This window comes from Oncorhynchus clarkii, chromosome 17 (assembly GCF_045791955.1).
Source record: "Oncorhynchus clarkii lewisi isolate Uvic-CL-2024 chromosome 17, UVic_Ocla_1.0, whole genome shotgun sequence".
In the NCBI taxonomy this organism is placed as follows: domain Eukaryota; kingdom Metazoa; phylum Chordata; class Actinopteri; order Salmoniformes; family Salmonidae; genus Oncorhynchus; species Oncorhynchus clarkii.
In genome coordinates, this window is record NC_092163.1 from 23,432,681 (window position 1) to 23,449,999 (window position 17,319).

The 17,319-nt window shown below is 42.1% G+C and overlaps 1 protein-coding gene across 3 annotated transcripts in view; it reads left to right on the forward strand.

The window, feature by feature from the left end:
• The window catches only part of LOC139370553 (phosphofurin acidic cluster sorting protein 2-like), a 93,021-nt gene extending 82,425 nt beyond the window's left edge, over positions 1 to 10,596 (forward strand). For 2 of the 3 annotated variants that reach the window (XM_071110120.1, XM_071110119.1), the window contains 5 exons: positions 2,757 to 2,799; positions 3,182 to 3,320; positions 4,029 to 4,252; positions 4,557 to 4,670; positions 8,798 to 10,596. In XM_071110120.1, coding sequence (XP_070966221.1) covers positions 2,757 to 2,799; positions 3,182 to 3,320; positions 4,029 to 4,252; positions 4,557 to 4,670; positions 8,798 to 8,916 — 639 coding nt within the window. In that variant the 3' untranslated portion in view covers positions 8,917 to 10,596. The remainder of the gene's footprint in view (positions 1 to 2,756; positions 2,800 to 3,181; positions 3,321 to 4,028; positions 4,253 to 4,556; positions 4,671 to 8,797) is intronic. The other variant, XM_071110121.1, reaches the window with a different exon arrangement.
• The last annotated feature ends 6,723 nt before the right edge of the window (positions 10,597 to 17,319 follow it).

Genomic DNA, 17,319 nt, shown 5'->3' on the forward strand with positions numbered 1-17,319 from the left:
CTCCAATTAGACTGACAATTATCTGTCATTTATTTGAAGCTGTCACGATAATGCACAATGAGAACAGATTTTTATTTATAGCTGCTTTATTGAGGAAAGTTTTACTTGCAATGACTGGGATATGTTTGTTTTTTACTTCCACTATAATATGCAAAAGTATGTGGACATCCCTTCAAATTAGTGGATTCGGCTATTTCAGCCACACCCGTTGCTGACAGGTGTATACAATTCAAGCACACAACCATGCAATCTCCATAGACAAACAGTGGCAGTAGAATGGCCTTACTGAAGAGCTCAGTGAATTTCAACGTGGCACCGTCATAGGATGCCACCTTTCCAACAAGTCAGTTTGTCATTTTCTGCCCTGCTAGACCTGCCCTAGTCAACTGTAAGTGCTGTTATTGGGAAGTAGAAACATCCAGGAGCAACAAAGGTTCACCCGCGAAGTGATAGGCCACACAAGCTCACAGAATGGGACTACCGAGTGCTGAAGCGAGTTGCGCGTAAAAATCGTCTGCAACGTCAGCAGAAGAACTGTTCGTCGGGAGCTTCATGAAATGGGTTTCCATGGCCGAGCAGCCGCACACAAACCTAAGATCACTATGCGCAATGCCAAGCGTCAGCTGGAGTTGTGTAACGCTCGCTGCTGTTGGACTCTGGAGCAGTGGAAATGCCTTCTCTGGAATGATGAATCACGTTTCCCTGGGGCCCGGGACACGTGGAGCGGAAATGGCCCGGTTTGCTGCAATATAGACAGCATCGCTCCCTCGGTCTCTCTCAGCCTGGGAGATGCGTCCAATCTGCATGGGTTCCGGTGGAGCCAGCGAGGATAAAGGTGGAGACTCGGAGCTGGGACCGATAGGAGCTAGGGTGAGAGGTCTACGGTTGAGTTCTCTCTCTCTCAGACCCTGGTCTATGCGCGAGGCCAACTTGTTCAGGGACTCAAGGTTGTCCGGTGGTTCCCGAGTGGCCAGTTCATCTTGGATGGTGTCGGAAAGACCCTTCAAAAAGCACACTGTGAGCGCCTCGTCGTTCCAGCCACTCGCTGCTGCCACCGTGCGGAACTGGATGGCATAGTCCGTCACGTTGCGCTGACCATGGCGGAGAGTCAGGAGCTGTTTGGCTGGGTCAGGGCCGCGGGTAGGACCTTGAAACACTCGCTTGAATTCTTCAGCAAAGGTAGAGTAGCTGGCACAGCAGGGACTTTGGGCATCCCACACAGCAGTAGCCCAGGCTAGGGCTTTTTCCGACAGCAGGGTGATGATATATGCAATCTTGGACCGGTCGGTGGGAAACGACGAGGGTTGCAGCTCGAAGAGAGAGAACATTGGGTGAAAAACCCCTTACAAGCACTCGGATCACCTGAGAACCGTTGGAGAGGCGGCAGATGAAGTTCAGCCAGGGGGTTAACTGCCACGGGCACTTGAATCTGATGTACTGGGGCAGGAGCGGTTGCCGGGGAAAGTCGATCAGATATCTGCTTTATGGAAGTCAGCTTCTCCGACAGAAGTTGAGAATGTCTAGCCATTAAGGCCTCTTGCTGAACCAGAGAAGCTTTGTGGCGTTGGACAGTCCCCTCGTGGTGGGACAGCATGGAAAAAAGGTCCTGGGTACTGGCTGCCTCTGGGTTAATTTTGTTGGCTCTGTGTTTCTGTCAGGACCCGGTTACGAACTCGGGTCCCTGGTGTGAGAAACAGTCACTTAATAAACTGAGCTACTAATAGTCGGCAGAACCCAGAAGATGAGGCAGACACAGCAGTACTAGAGACGGTGATTTAATAAAAAAAAAAAGGAAAAGATCTTCAGGCAAAAATATAAATTCACAACGTGAATCACAAAAGTAATTCCAAGAGAAAACATTTATATCCTCCAAGACACAAGGAAAATCCACAAAGTGGTAAGAACAGCAGGGAAAAAAGCAAACCTCAAAAGAATAATACAAAATAAACAAGAACAAAACCAGAGTACCTCAAGAAAATCCAACTAGAGAAACAAAAGTTCACAGCATGGCTGGGGCTTGGTGCTAACATACAAACACAGAGCAAAGAACTGAGGAACACTAAGGGTTTAAATACGTTCAAGGGAAATGAGGCACAGGTGCAACTAATAACTAGAACAAGGGAAAAACAAAAGGGTCAAAAAAGCACAATGGGGGCATCTAGTGACCAAAACCTGAACAATCCTGGCCAAATCCTGACAATAGTGCCAACTAAAGTTTGGTGGAGGAGGAATAATGGTCTGGGGCTGTTTTACCTGGTTCGGGCTAGGCCCCTTAGTTCCAGTGAAGGGAAATCATAACTGTATAGCATACAATGACATTGTAGACGATTTTGTGCTTCCAACTTTGTGGCAAGGCCCTTTCCTGTTTCAACATGACAATGCCGTCGCGCACAAAGCGAGGTCCATACAGAAGTAGTTTGTCGAAATCTGTGTGGAAGAACTTGACTGGCCTGCACAGAGCCCTGACCCCAACCCCATCGAACACCTTTAACATCTGCTAACCATGTGTATGTGACGAATAAAATTTGATTTGATTTGGATGAATTGGAACGGCGACTGCGAGCCAGGCCTAATTGCCCAACACCAGTGCCCGACCTCACTAATGCACGAATTAGATGTTCGACGAGCAGGTGTCCACACACTTTTGGTCATGTATTGTACCTTGGTTAAATGTACTGACTGTACGTCGCTCTGGATAAGAGTGTCTGTTAAATGACCAAAATGTAAATCTCAATCTGGGCTTTTGTCCCCCTCAGCTGGTGAAAGTGGGCATCGTTGAGCACAACCTCTCGACCTCAAGTAAGACATCCTATTCTTTATTTTCCTTTGACCATACGTTTGCTTTGTCTTGTTTGGTAAATCTTTGTTTCGAATGAGATGGAAGGAAGAAGGGAAGACAGATAGAAGGGGCCCAGCTGGCAAAATAGTGTATGTATGATGTCTTAATCATGTAATATCTTGCCTGTAGAGTGGTTTTCTGGTTAAAAGGCATCATATAACTAGATTACAACCACTGATACAACCAGGTAAAGCAACTCTTTCATGACGAGATCAAGACGCCATGGGACAGACGTCATATTTTGGTCGTTATCTGGTTAGATAACCCGATTTTAAACCAGATAAAGATGTATTTTTCTGGTTGCTGAAAATAATTTAACAAATCCTCCTCCCTAATCCTCAGTGGACTCTGATGATGCTGTGATGGGGAGCATCAATATGCTGGCCTCCCCTCCCACCCAGCCGGGACCAACCTACATGAAGGACATGACCTGCACCCCGCCCCCCTCCCCCTCCGTCTCAGCCACCCTCGCCGGAGCCAGGTACGTACTGTACCTTAGCTGTCTTGTTAATTAAGTTATCTTCCCTTCTCTCATAACCATTATTTGATCTGAAGGTCAACCTTATAACTATGGCTACAACCCCCACAGAGGCCCATTGGCCACAGTAGCCAATAAAACAATTTCACAAGGTACAGACCACACCTTCCACATTAATGCGTTTCTTATTATATTTTGGGTTCTGATGGGGTAGAGCAATTGAACTATGCTCATGAGGCATTTGTAAACTATATATTATTAATTTAATGAGTCATTCGTAAACAATATATTATTAATTTAAAAGGCCAAAGATGTACCAATCTGGAGCGAGTGAGAGAGGATAGCCATCCTTCACCACCCCACTTTCCCGCCACTCCGCATGCTTCCCAGATGAATGACCTTACTCCATCAAGATGTTCCTTGCAGACCAGACGTTGGGTGGGGTGAGGGGAAGGGAAATAACCACTGTTCTGTTTTTTCCGTACTGTCTTTCACTGGAGCTATACTTGTACCCTGTGTCTTCTTCCTTTTTATGACTTGACCTGTAAGTTGTACATAATAAAATAAACTGGCTACAGCCCCACACTGCCACGCACAAGTTCAGATGGTACTAAACCTCACAGTTTTGGCCTTTTTCTTCCCTTTCATGCCTGCAAAACGTTCCTGTTACGTTCCTAAAACGTTTCTCTCCCATATCCCTCCGCCGTGCAGCTCTCCGGTGACAGGCGGGGAGGTGATGGGGCTCCAGGTGGACTACTGGACATGTCACGGTGCCGACAAGAAGAAGGAGGGCGAGAAACGCGACGTGGGTATCAAGAATACCCTGAAGAGCAACTTCCGCTCGCTGCAGGTGTCCCGCATCCCCAACGGGGGCGAGCTGACACCCCCTCCCGGCATGGCCATGACCGTTGTCATGAAGGAGAAGAACAAGAAAGGTGGGTGGCGCTTTACTGAAAGCCGATGGGTTGAATGTGTTATTACCCGTTATAAGTGTTAATGCCACCTTACAACTCATAGCATGTTATGTTTTTCTATATGAAAATGTGTGCCTGATGAAGAAGACGTCTTTTTCTGGTTGTAATCTAGTTATCTGGCCAAATACAGCAACAACCAGATTTTGTGTTGATGTCGGCATGAAAAAGACGTCTTTACCTTTACATCTTTTTTAAAATTTTTATTATCTCTTTACTTCACTGATGTCCTCTCTCGCTCTTCTCTTTCTCACGCTTTGATGAGCAGTGATATTCCTGAGTAAAAAGCCCAAGGAGAAGGAGGTGGACTCCAAGAGCCAGGTGATCGAGGGCATCAGCAGGCTGATCTGCACTGCCAAACACCAGCACACCATGCTGAGAGGTACAGGCCTGACAAACACACACACACACACAGACACACACACACACACACACACACGTAAGCATAAACACATACCCACACATAGGGTTGTTGTGTTGACCGCCAGAGCTCGACTTGGGCAGGAGCTCACCAGAGCTGAGTACTGGCACATCACATTTTCTACTACTTGAGCTCCTATTCCTCTAATACAAAATGTGCTCAAAAGTATTGTGGAGCTCCTGCACCTAAATATATAAAGTACCTGCACCTAAAATGAGTACTGGCACCTACCTATTTCAGTCCAAGTCAAGTACTGGTGACCGTATTACCGTCACACCTGCAGTCATGAGTCATGACCGCAGTCAAATTCCACGTGACCGTTGAGTCACAGTAATCTCCTCTGGAGATTGTGTTAGTAGTAGTACCCAACTCGCTAACGACCATCAGGTCCTAATGACCTGGTACTCAGGGCTCTTATTGTCCCTCTAACCATTCTGACGTCAATGCAAATAAAAAACGAAAATCACATCAAACACTTATCATCATAACAGTATTGTGTTTTTAAAACTCACCTTACTGTGATTGATCAATTTAAAGAAAGAAGTTCAGCAGCAGGTTGAACCTGAGTGGAAAGCATGGTTGTTGTGGATGTTGTATCAAAGTCTAACATAACGAAATGGACAGTGCTTTCTAAGTTGATGATTCATTCAAAACACTCATACACATATTAGAGCACATGCTTGTGCCATACAATACATAGCCTACCGCAAAGGCCTATTACGCACGGCAAAAAAATATATAAAAACAACATTGATTTAAGATGTCTTTGTAATTGGTCTCGCCTATACTCCAAAATGAAACAAATTCTAGTAATCTCCTTTGAATGTGGACTTTATTATTGTGCATTATTATGCATACTGGATGGACTGGTTACCTTACCTTATGCTACGCTCCAAACTTTCTATCCATGAGTCTGGGAGAGAACGTAGGCGATGCTGTTGGTTCATTGGTTGTGCGGCACACAGAGTTAGCCTGCAATTATAGTGAATTTGAATTTGAATAGCCTAGTAATAGGAAATGTTTTATATTTTCAGAATTAATAGGCTGACACGTTACCTTTAGCTACAGAATATCTCACCACCGTGCTTTTCCATCTCCTCTCTCTCCTTTATTCCTTTCTTGAGCGTGCAGAGAGAGGGGCTGTCAACAGTTTAAATGAATTATGTTTCGTTGTGAAAACATGTTGCTATCAATGTTTCCGAACACTATATTTTATATTTGAGATTCTTCAAATTAGCCACCTGTTAGCAGTTGATGTTCCTCTTCAATTACACAAACCCAAAAGCAAATCAGGGGAGGAAAATATGTTAATTCAAAGAGAACAAATCATGCAGGGAGGTAGATGGTATATGTTCATGCTCCCCTGTCCTCAGTGATTCTCTCCTGTGATTCTCGCCACAGAACAAAGGGACAGGATGTAGTTTTATAACCCAGCCTGTGGTTGACCAATTAGAATTCCTTGCAATAAAACTGGACCAATGGCCAAATAATAAGTATCATATTTCAGGCTCAATGACGAGACAAATTCCTCCCATGTCTCTGACCCATAGATCAATAATTCTCTCTTACAGAAAAAACACTATTTCCATTGATCGTTAGTACTTTCTTGACCTGTCGTTCTCTGCATTGTGTATTTATCTTTGAAATATTCTTACACACCCTTTGCCTTGATGACAGCTTTGCACACTCTTGGTATTCTCTCAACCAGCTTCATGAGGTAGTGACCTGGCATGCATTTAAATTAACAGGTGTGCCTTGTTAAAAGTTCATTTGTGGATTTTTTTTAACTTAATGTTGTTGTTGTGACAAGGTAGGGGTGGTATACAGAAGATAGCTCTATTTGGTAAAAGACACAAGTCCATATTATGGCAAGAACAGCTCAAATAAGCAAAGAGAAACGACAGTCCATCATTACTTTAAGACATGAAGGCCAGTCAATCCAGAAATGTTCCAAGAACTTTGAAAGTTTCTTCAAGTGCAGTTGCAAAAACCATCAAGCGCTATGATGAAACTGGCTCTCATGAGGACCGCCACAGGAAAGGAAGACCCAGAATCACCTCTGAGGATAAGTTCATTAGAGTTACCAGCCTCAAATATTGCTGGCTAAATAAATGCTTCACAGAGTTCAAGTAACAGACACAGCTCAACATCAACTGTTCAAAGGAGACTTTCATGGTTGAATTGCTGCAAAGAAACCACTACTAAAGAACACCAATAAGAAGAGCTTGGGCCAAGAAACATGAGCAATGGACATTAGACCGGTGGAAATCTGGAAATGAGTCCAAATTTGAGATTTTTGGTTTCAACCGCCATGTCTTTGTGAGATGCAGAGTAGGTGAACAGATGATCTCTGCATGTGTGGTTCCCACCGTGAAGCATGGAGGAGGAGGTGTGATGGTGTGGGAGTGCTTTGCTGGTGACACTGTCAGTGATTTATTTCGAATTCAAGGCACACTTAACCAGCATGGCTACCACAGCATTCTGCAGCGGTACGCCATCCCATCTGGTTTGCGCTTAGTTGGGACTATGAATTGTTTTTCAACAGGACAATGACCCAACACACCTCCAGGCTGTGTAAGGGCTATTTGACCAAGAAGGAGAGTGATGGAGTGCTGCACCAGATGACCTGGCCTCCACAATCACCCAACCTCAACCCAATTGAGATGGTTTGGGATGAGTTGGACCACAGTGTGAAGGAAATGCAGCCAACAGGTGCTCAGCATATGTGGGAACTCCTTCAAGTCTGTTGGAAAAGAATTCCAGGTGAAGCTGGTTGAGAGAATGAGAGTGTGCAAAGCTGTGGCTGCTTTGAAGAATTTAAAATCTAAAATATATTTTGATTTGTTTAACACTTTCTTGGTTACTACATGATTCCATGTGTTATTTCATAGTTTTGCTGTCTTCACTATTATTCTATTCTTCTATGTAGAAAATAGTAAAAAATAAAGACCCTTGAATGAGTACGTGTGTCCAAACTTTTGACTGGTACTATGTCCAGACATTTCGATATGCAATCCTGTGTGAAAGCAGAGTTTTGATGGTTGCCACCAAAAAGAGGAGGATCCCAGCCGCTACTCTATTTATTTCTCAGCTGCTCATATTAAGAACATGCTCCACTATAATACCGGAATAGCCTACCTGGCATGATTGAAAAATGAACCGTGGAAAGCGGCCCCATTTTACTATTCGAGTGCACTTGATGAGAGAGCAGCGTGTGCAGCCTGAGGCAAGGAACAGAGCGGAAGCTTTTTTTTGCAACTTTCTCAAATCATCAATAGTCTATAGTCGCATCATGCAGCCCATATATGTTTTGATTTTGTAAGGTTTGTATGAACACAACTAAAGTGTTCAAATAAATCTAAATCTAGCATATAGGACCTGTTTCAAATGATCACTTTTACGCTCAACATAGCCACTTCATATGCACAGTCGCTCCGGAATAGGAAAAATATCCTTTCTATTTTATTCAGCTAAGTTCAATTATATTCTTCTTACTATAAAATCATATAATATAAAATAACGCCACGGGACTTCTATGCATATCTCGCATGCTAAATGAACTAGCATACAGGCTATGGCATGGCGCATTCTCTTCTTCTGAAATACATTGTCTTTACCTAATAATGTTTCCTTTGAAAAATGTTTCCTTCGAAATTGATTTATTATGATGGTGTATATTAAATGTAGATGTTCCAAAGGCGCACATCAGAGGCTTGTGTGCGTGGAGGCTAAATGTGTTTATGTTAATTAACGGGCAATTACCGTGAGACCGACAGTAATTAGACAATAAACGGGGCTGACGAAATGTCATGACTGCCACAGCCCTACCCAAACACCCCACTCTGCATCACTTCAACGCAAGCATGCACCCACATGTTCAATCATACATGTATACTACATACTTATCCTGTTTTAACACATACTGTAGAGTACGTGCTGAAGACACACACACATAGGTTAATGTGAATTCTCCGAATAGCCTCAATTCAATCGTTGAGTCTTTAACAAGTGCAATATCGCCACCAAGTGGTTGAAATGAACAGTTTTGCGTCTCTTTCTCCTTTCTCTCTCTCTCCCTCTCTCCATAGTGTCCATTGACGGCGTGGAGTGGAATGATGTCAAGTTTTTCCAGCTGGCTGCCCAGTGGCCCACTCACGTCAAGCACTTCCCTGTTGGCATCTTCGGCTACACCAAGCCCGCCATGTGACATATCACTACCACCTAAACCCAAGTATGGGTAGCTGCAGCCCAATATGGCAACCGGAGTATGGGCGAGTGGGTGTGTCGAAAGGAGTGGGTGATTGGAAAGATAATCAGCTAATTGAGCAGATTTGTTGCCACTTAAGACCCTTTTGCATGGCTGATACGAGTTGATAATCCGCCGACCGGTGCACCGGTTTTGTATCGAGTTGCCTGCTGACCGGAGGTGCTTCCCACTGGGCAGCTGTGTCAAGTTGTCGCCAGCGGTAGCTAACGTGCCAATTTTCTTCATCTCTCCTATGATTTTATTTCAAGTAGGATAGAAGCCTACACAAGAAATAACTAATATTGATAACCATCGAGATTTCACGTTGATACACACATACAGTCTACTCAATGGGCATGGCATGAAGGGCAACAACACCTGGACACAGTGTCCTTGCTCTCGCTTTCCAAGTGCTTGTCCCGGCGTGGGAAGTAGCTAATTAGTAGCCAATACCAGAGTGACCGTCACAGTGAGCACATGCATACAAGCAATAGTACACCCATCATCAGTACTTTTAATAAAAAATAAACAATCGTCAGTTTTACAACTAAAAATCTACAATTACTTGTGTTTAACTAACAGCGAAATACGACTCAGACTCATCCTCTGGATGATTCAGACTCAAGTCTAAACTCTCGCAGTACGATAGTTGTGTGGTAAGAACCGGACTAAACCGTCTAACCTGTAACAGAGCGCTTTCGACACACCCACTCCTTTCCACACGCCCATTACTTTCCTTTCGACACACCCACTCCTTTCCACACGCCCATTACTTTCCTTTCGACACACCCACTCCTTTCCACACGCCCATTACTTTCCTTTCGACACACCCACTCCTTTCCACACGCCCATTACTTTCCTTTCGACACACCCACTCCTTTCCACACGCCCATTACTTTCCTTTCGACACACCCACTCCTTTCCACACGCCCATTACTTTCCTTTCGACACACCCACTCCTTTCCACACGGCCATTACTTTCCTTTCGAACACATCCACTCGCCTATACGCCGGTCGACAAATTGGGTTGCAGCTACCCCCTTCTCCTTAAACCCTGACCCCTGAACAGCCTTTATCATCTCCCATAGAGAGAGATGGGCTGGTTTCCATTCTGAAAAATCACTCCTTTCCTTCCGTCCTTTAAAACGAACCTCATCTCCCATAGAGAGAATGGGGCTGGGTTCAATTCTGAAAAAAATAATTCTGTTCCCTTTGAACAGTCATCATCTTCCATAGAGAGAGACAAGCTGGAGGACATTCTAAAAAATCACTCCCTTCCTTTCTGTCCTTTTGATATTTGTATTTACTAGGTATTGAGGCTATCAATATGGTAATAGCTCCATGAAGTGAAGATTATAGGTCCTTATATGTTGGTTCCCAATGTTTCAAAATGTAATTATTAGAAATACATTTCTAAGTCTAAGTTTGAAATGAATCCAACTCCAAGTCATTCAGCTCCGTGGGCTCTCCAAGTTGCCAAAGGTAGTGGGGAAGGCTGGGAGTAATCCACCAGATTGGAACCCAGCCCTGCTCTGACTAAGCAAAAAACGTAAACAACCCCCCTAGTCCTTTTCCTGTGGAAACTGTCCAGTTACAAACCTGTGTTCCCAGTATAAAATGGATGTTGTTGTCAACGTCAAATGTTACTGTTTTATACACCAGCAAAAAAAGAAGGAAAAAAACATGTTTTGTTAAAAAATGTATGCTGCCTTTTAAGTATAATAGTGTATATTGTGGTTAGACACTTATAATGGCCACCTGTAATGGCAGCTTTGTTGGCACTTTTTGTTACTATATTATTATTTCTGTGAAATCCTATGTGGGTAAATGTCCTGTATATAATGTAAGAGGATTGAAGGGGTGTGTGTGTTGGTGTGTGTTCGCAGTGTGTGCCGGGAGGCAGTGTGTTACTGATTTTTAGGGGAAAGGGTGGGATGCTGAGAGAGGAATTGCTGTGAAATTTGCAGAGGAACCCCTCTTGCTATGAAGAGATGTATTTTGTTCTCTTTTTTTATTGAGAAAAGTGACTTACTCAAGTTTTTTGATACACTACTTTCTAGCTAGTATACTTGCCTTTTTGATTTAGAAGCACATTGTACGGAAACAGAATTGGGACAATCAGTAACCAAGAAACTTGGCACTGTATAACGAGAGACATTCATCAGAGAGTGGAATGTATCCTTAGGCGAGTTCAATGCAATGACTTTACTTGTGAATTTGTGACGCGGGCCCTAGGTGCATGCGAGAATATCTGGACACAAACGTGTATAGGAGAGAGAAAGGGAGGGCAAAGAAAGAAGGAAACCAATGTATTGTTCCCAGTGCCCTGCTCTAACACACCTGATTAGCCTACTCTCTGCAAAGGGCTCAGCAGTGAAGTTTTCAGTAATACCCTTCCCACACTACTACTGAGAAGACCCAAGCCAAGCTGTACTGCACTGGCCTGGTTAAGCGTCCACTATAGTTGTTGGAACTGTGTTCAAAATGACCATGTGGGAAAAAAACAGTTAAACACAGTACAGTTTGGCTTGGTACAGTAGTATGAAAAGGGTTGAAGAATTCCCCGGTTGTTAAACTATTTACCAGTGACAGTGGTGTTCTTTTTTCTAACTTTATCCATTCTGAAAGACAAGAATACCTTTTTATAAAACTAGCGTGCCGTATTCAACAATGAACTAATTGCTGTCCACTGTTCTCTGTTTTTATACTTTCTTTAAAGATAGACCCACTCATAATGTTGAGTCAAAAAGGGCCACAGGCTTAATTGGTTTTTAGGGAATTTCCAGGATTTTAATGTCAGCAATGTTGTTGTATTGTGTGTTGTTTTTTCATGAGGTGTATTTTCTCATAGACCTATGAGGGAAATAACGTCCTGTGCCTCTTCAGTCGAGGCTATGCAGGACACCTGGAAGTCAAAGCTTCCTTCCTTTGTTATTTCGCCTCTCTCCATCTTTTTACCTTGTATGTTTGTGACTTGACACGAAAATGCATTTCATTTGGATGAAAGTGTGTTTTGGAGATTTTAAGTGTGTGTCTGTGTGTGCATGCGCTCAGAAGGGGTACTGTGTAACCCCATTTGTCAATATCAACCATTTGAAAACTATGGCTTCTCTTGCGATTAGATACTACATGGATAGTATTACATTTGATGTATTTTTTGTTCATCTTCACCGTGGTTGCTGAGTATTAACAACAGTGTATGTTACCGTATATTTGACCCTTTCTTTGTGCATTGCTGACGGTCAAGGTGTTTCGTGTTTTTGCCTCTGAAAGGGGGAAGGTCTTCGGTCAATGTCACTCATTTGACTATACAGTGTTCCACTATTTCATGATACAAATGGACACCATATATACAACAGTATTTGACCACCCCTTCAAATTAGTGGATTCGGCTATTTCTGCCACACCCGTTGCTGACGTGTATAAAATCGAGCACACAGCTCAGCAATCGCCCTAGTCAAACATTGGCAGTAGAATGGCCTTACTGAAGAGCTCAGTGACTTTCAACGTGGCACCGTCATAGGATGCCAACTTTCCAACAAGTCTTTTCCTTACATTTCTGCCCTGCTAGAGCTGCCCCGGTCAACTGCATATTGATGCCAATGATTTTGGAATGAGACATTCGACGAGCAGGTGACCACATACTTTTGGTCATGTAGTGTATCTATACATAACTGAAACACAAATATGTTCCACTACTTCATAATACATATTTACAGTTGAAGTCAGAAGTGTCCATACACTTAGGTTTGAGTCATTAAAACTCTTTTTTTCAACCACTCCACAAATGTCTTGTGAACAAACTATAGTTTTGGCAAGTCGGTTAGGACATCTACTTTGTGCATGACACAAGTAATTTTTCCAACAATTGTTTACAGAGAGATTATTTCACTTATAATTCACTGTATCACAATTCCAGTGGGTCAGAAGTTTACATACACTAAGTTAACTGTGCCTTTAAACAGCTTGGAAGATTCCAGAGAATTATGTCATGGCTTTAGAAGCTTCTGATAGGTTAATTGACATCATTTGAATGAATTGGAGGTGTACCTGTGGATGTATTTCAAGGTTTACCTTCAAACTCTGTGCCTACGTCATGGGAAAATTAAAAGAAATCAGCTAAGACCTCAGAAAACAAATTGTAGACCTCCACAAGTCTGGTTCATCCTTGGGAGCAGTTTCCAAGGTACCACGTTCATCTGTACAAACTATAGTACGCTAGTATAAACACCATGCGACCACGCAGCCGTCATACCGCTCAGGAAGGAGACACGTTCTGTCTCCTAGAGATGAACGTACTTTGGTGCGAAAAGTGCAAATCAATTGCAGAACAACAGGAAAGGACCTTGTAAAGATGCTGGAGGAAACAGGTACAAAAGTATCTATATCTACAGTAAAAAAAAAAAGTCCTATATCGACTAGGAAGCCACTGCTCCAAAACTGCCATAAAAAAAGCCAGACTACAGTTTGCAACTGCACATGGGGACAAAGATTGTACTTTTTGGAGAAATGTCCTGTGGTCTGATGAAACAACAATATAATTGTTTGGCCATAATGACCATTGTTATGTTTGGAGGAAAAAGGGGGAGACTTGCAAGCCAAAGAACACCATCCCAACCGTGAAGCACAGGGGTGGCAGCATCATGTTGTAGGGGTGCTTTGCTGCAGGGGAGACTGGTGCACTTCACAAAATAGATGGCACATTGAGGAAGGTAAATTATGTGGATATATTGAAGCAACATCTCAAGTTATCAGTCTGGAAGTTAAAGCTTGGTCGCAAATGGGTTTTCCAAATGGATAATGACCCCAAGCATACTTCCAAAGTCGTGGCAAAATGGCTTGAGGACAACAAAGTCAACGTATTGGAGTGGCCATCACAAAGCCCTGATCTCAATCCTATAGAAATTTTGTGGGCAGATCTGAAAAAGCGTGTGCGAGCAAGGAGGCCTACAAACCTGACTCAGTTACACCAGCTCTGCCAGGAGGAATGGGTCAGAATTCACTCAACTTATTGTGGGAAGATTGTGGAAGGCTACCCAAAACGTTTGACTCAAGTTAAACAATTTAAAGTCAATGCTACCAAATACTAATTGTTTGTGTAAACTTCTGACCCACTGGGACTGTGATGAAAGAATAAAAGATTAAGTAAATAATTCTCTCCTATTATTCTGACATTTCACATTCTTAAAATAAAGTGGTGATCTTAACTGACCTAAGACAGGGGATTTTTACTAGGATTAAATGTCAGGAATTGTGAAAAACTGAGTTTAAATGTATTTGGCTAAGGTGTATGTAAACTTCCGACTTCAACTGTATATTATAGCACTACTTTTGGGAAGTCAAGCGGCACCAAGTAATACCAAGAAAAACTGGACAGTCAAATAACTCCAACATTGAGCTTTTACAGCTCTTTTAAGTATAGTTCAAGTTTGCTGATGGTTTTGCACAAACATTATTTTAAATGATGTGACAGACAGTGTTCTTTCTTTTTTAAATTAACCACTAAAGAATACAAGGTAGAAGCTCTTGTTTTTATGATGTCGGTATGTCTTTTTTTTTGTCATATCAGTTTTAGTTTAATGTAATATTTTTAGTTTTATTTCCATCTTACTCTTTATTAAGTTTTTGTATGGCCATTTTATGATTCTAACCCTTTTTAAGAAAAGAGTTGAGCTCTTTTGTATAAAACAATGATGTTTGGAAATTGGGTTTTGAAGTGTTGTAAGTGAAAACAGACTATTAAAGGAGTGTTGAGAGAATTTGCATTGTTTTATTACTGTTTCATTTTGGAAAGATACTCATGTTGTCATAATACCGTGTACCTATTAACCATACTTAGACCTGTCTTTGCATACAGAACACACACACACACACAGAATATGAGCTCATACCTGAGTCTGGACAGTTTTACATGGTGTTGGATTCCCCTTACCAACAGCAGATGGCAGAGTCATTGTACACATCTGAATCATGATCTGAATCTTTCAATTTAATGTTAATAAGGTCAAATATTCCACACACCAGAGCTTAATTTCATGTTTGGATTTAATATGAATTAAATCCGATCCAACTTTGGTTGTCAAATAGGAAGCTTTCACCCTCCCTCTCTGCCATCTGTGCCACTCAGGCATGGTCATCTCCTCATAAGCACAATCAACAATAGCGGACTTGAGCAAGCGTCCAGCCCCACATTCCGTGTCGGATACAGATTCCAAAGAAGGTGATGGCCGGGATTCAATTTGATCACGCATTGCAGAGCGCTGTCAACAATGCGGCTCTTAAAGGCATCTATTTGAACCCAGGTCTGCTGACGATATAAATACTGTATGGTTCAAATGTTTTGCAGATACGAACAAGTCTCCAAGATGAACACAAATGGTTTCTAGCAAATAATTTGGTTTTAAAACAAACAAAGTCCCATATCATGCTGTTTGGGACACGAAAAAGAATTAACTTCACAGCTGGCAATTTTTTCATTCATGCAAGAGATGGAACAATTCTTTAAAGTGTTGATTTTTAAAAATATATTTGGATTTGTTTGATTAATCCTTTGGAAAGCATATTGATAATCTAAGAAAAACAATGAATAACCTTGGGTTACTGTACAGATCAAATAACTGTTTACTGTATTTTACTGTATCCATTAAAAATACATTAACCCAACTGCTGCTTCCTTTCCTAGACTATGGTATCATCATCTGCACGGTAAAAAAAAAAAGCCAAATATGTTTTTAAAAATCAACACTTTCAAGAATTGTTCCATCTCTTTCATTAATGAAAAAAATTGGCTTAATCAAAATGATTCTGTGGGTTGAGGGCAAAAGGACAAGAATTTAAGATAATGTGTTTGAGTGGGTTTACTAAACAAATTGTGCTCGAAGTGAGCTGAATTTGAACGAGCTTGTTGAGAAAAATAAAAATGTATGTTTGCTAAAAAAAAACACTCAAAACCACGTTCATCATCATCATATTTCACAGCATGTATTACAGGTTGATTTTCACAATTGTCTCTTTCAATACCTGTGTTTTTGCATATACATTGATTTATACTACCAGTCAAAAGTTTGGACACACCTACTCATTCAAGGGTTTTTCTTTATTTTTACTATTTTCTACATTGTAGAATAATAGTGAAGACATCAAAACTATTAAATAACACACATGGAATCATGTAGTAACCAAAAAAGTGGTCAATAATTTTAGATTCTTCAAAGTAGCCACCCTTTGCCTTGATGTCAGACAGCTTTGCACACACTTGGCATTCTCTCAACCAGCTTCATGAGGTAGTCACCTGGAATGCATTTCAATGAACAAGTGTGCCTTGATAGAAGTTCATTTGTGGAATTTATTTCCTTCTTAATGCGTTGGAGCCTATCAGTTGTGTTGTGAAAAGGTAGGGGTGGTATACAGAAGATGGGCCTATTTGGTAAAAGACCAATTCCATATTATGGCAAGAACAGCTCAAATAAGCAAATAGAAATAATAGTCCATCCTTACTTTAAGACATGAAGGTCAGTCAATGTGGAACATTTCAAGACCTTTGAAAGTTTCTTCAAGTGCAATTGCAAAAACCATCAAGCGCTATGATGAAACTGGCTCTCATGAGGACCTCCACAGGAGAGGAAGAACCAGAGTTACCTCTGCTGCAGTTCACAGCCTCAGAAATTGCAGCCCAAATAAATGCTTCACAGAGTTCAAGTAACAGACACATCTGAACATCAACTGTTCAGAGGAGACTGCACGAATCAGGCCTTCGTGGTCGAATTGTTGCAAAGAAACCACTACTAAAGAACAACAATAAGAATAATAGCCTTGCTTGGGCCAAGAAACATGAGCAATGGACATTAGACCAGAGGAAATCTGTCCTTTGGTCTGATGAGTCCAAATTTGAGATTTTTGGTTCCAACTGTGTCTTTGTGAGACGCAGAGTAGGTGAACGGATGATCTCCGCGTGTGTGGTTCCCACTGTGAAGCATGGAGGAGGAGGTGTGATGGTGTGGGAGTGCTTTGCTGGTGACACTGTCAGTGATTTATTTAGAATTCAAGGCACACTTAACCAGCATGGCTACCACAGCATTCTGCAGCGGTACGCCATCCCATCTGGTTTGCGCTTAGTGGGACTATCATTTGTTTTTCAACAGGACAATGACCCAACACAGCTCCAGGCTGTGTAAGGGCTATTTGACCAAGGAGAGTGATGGAGTGCTGCATCTGATGACCTGGCCTCCACAATCACCCGACCTCAACTCAATTGAGATGGTTTGGGATAAGTTGGACCGCAGAGTGAAGGAAAAGCAGCAGACAAGTGCTCAGCATATGTGGGAAGTTCTTCAAGACTGTTGGAAAAGCATTCCAGGTGAAACT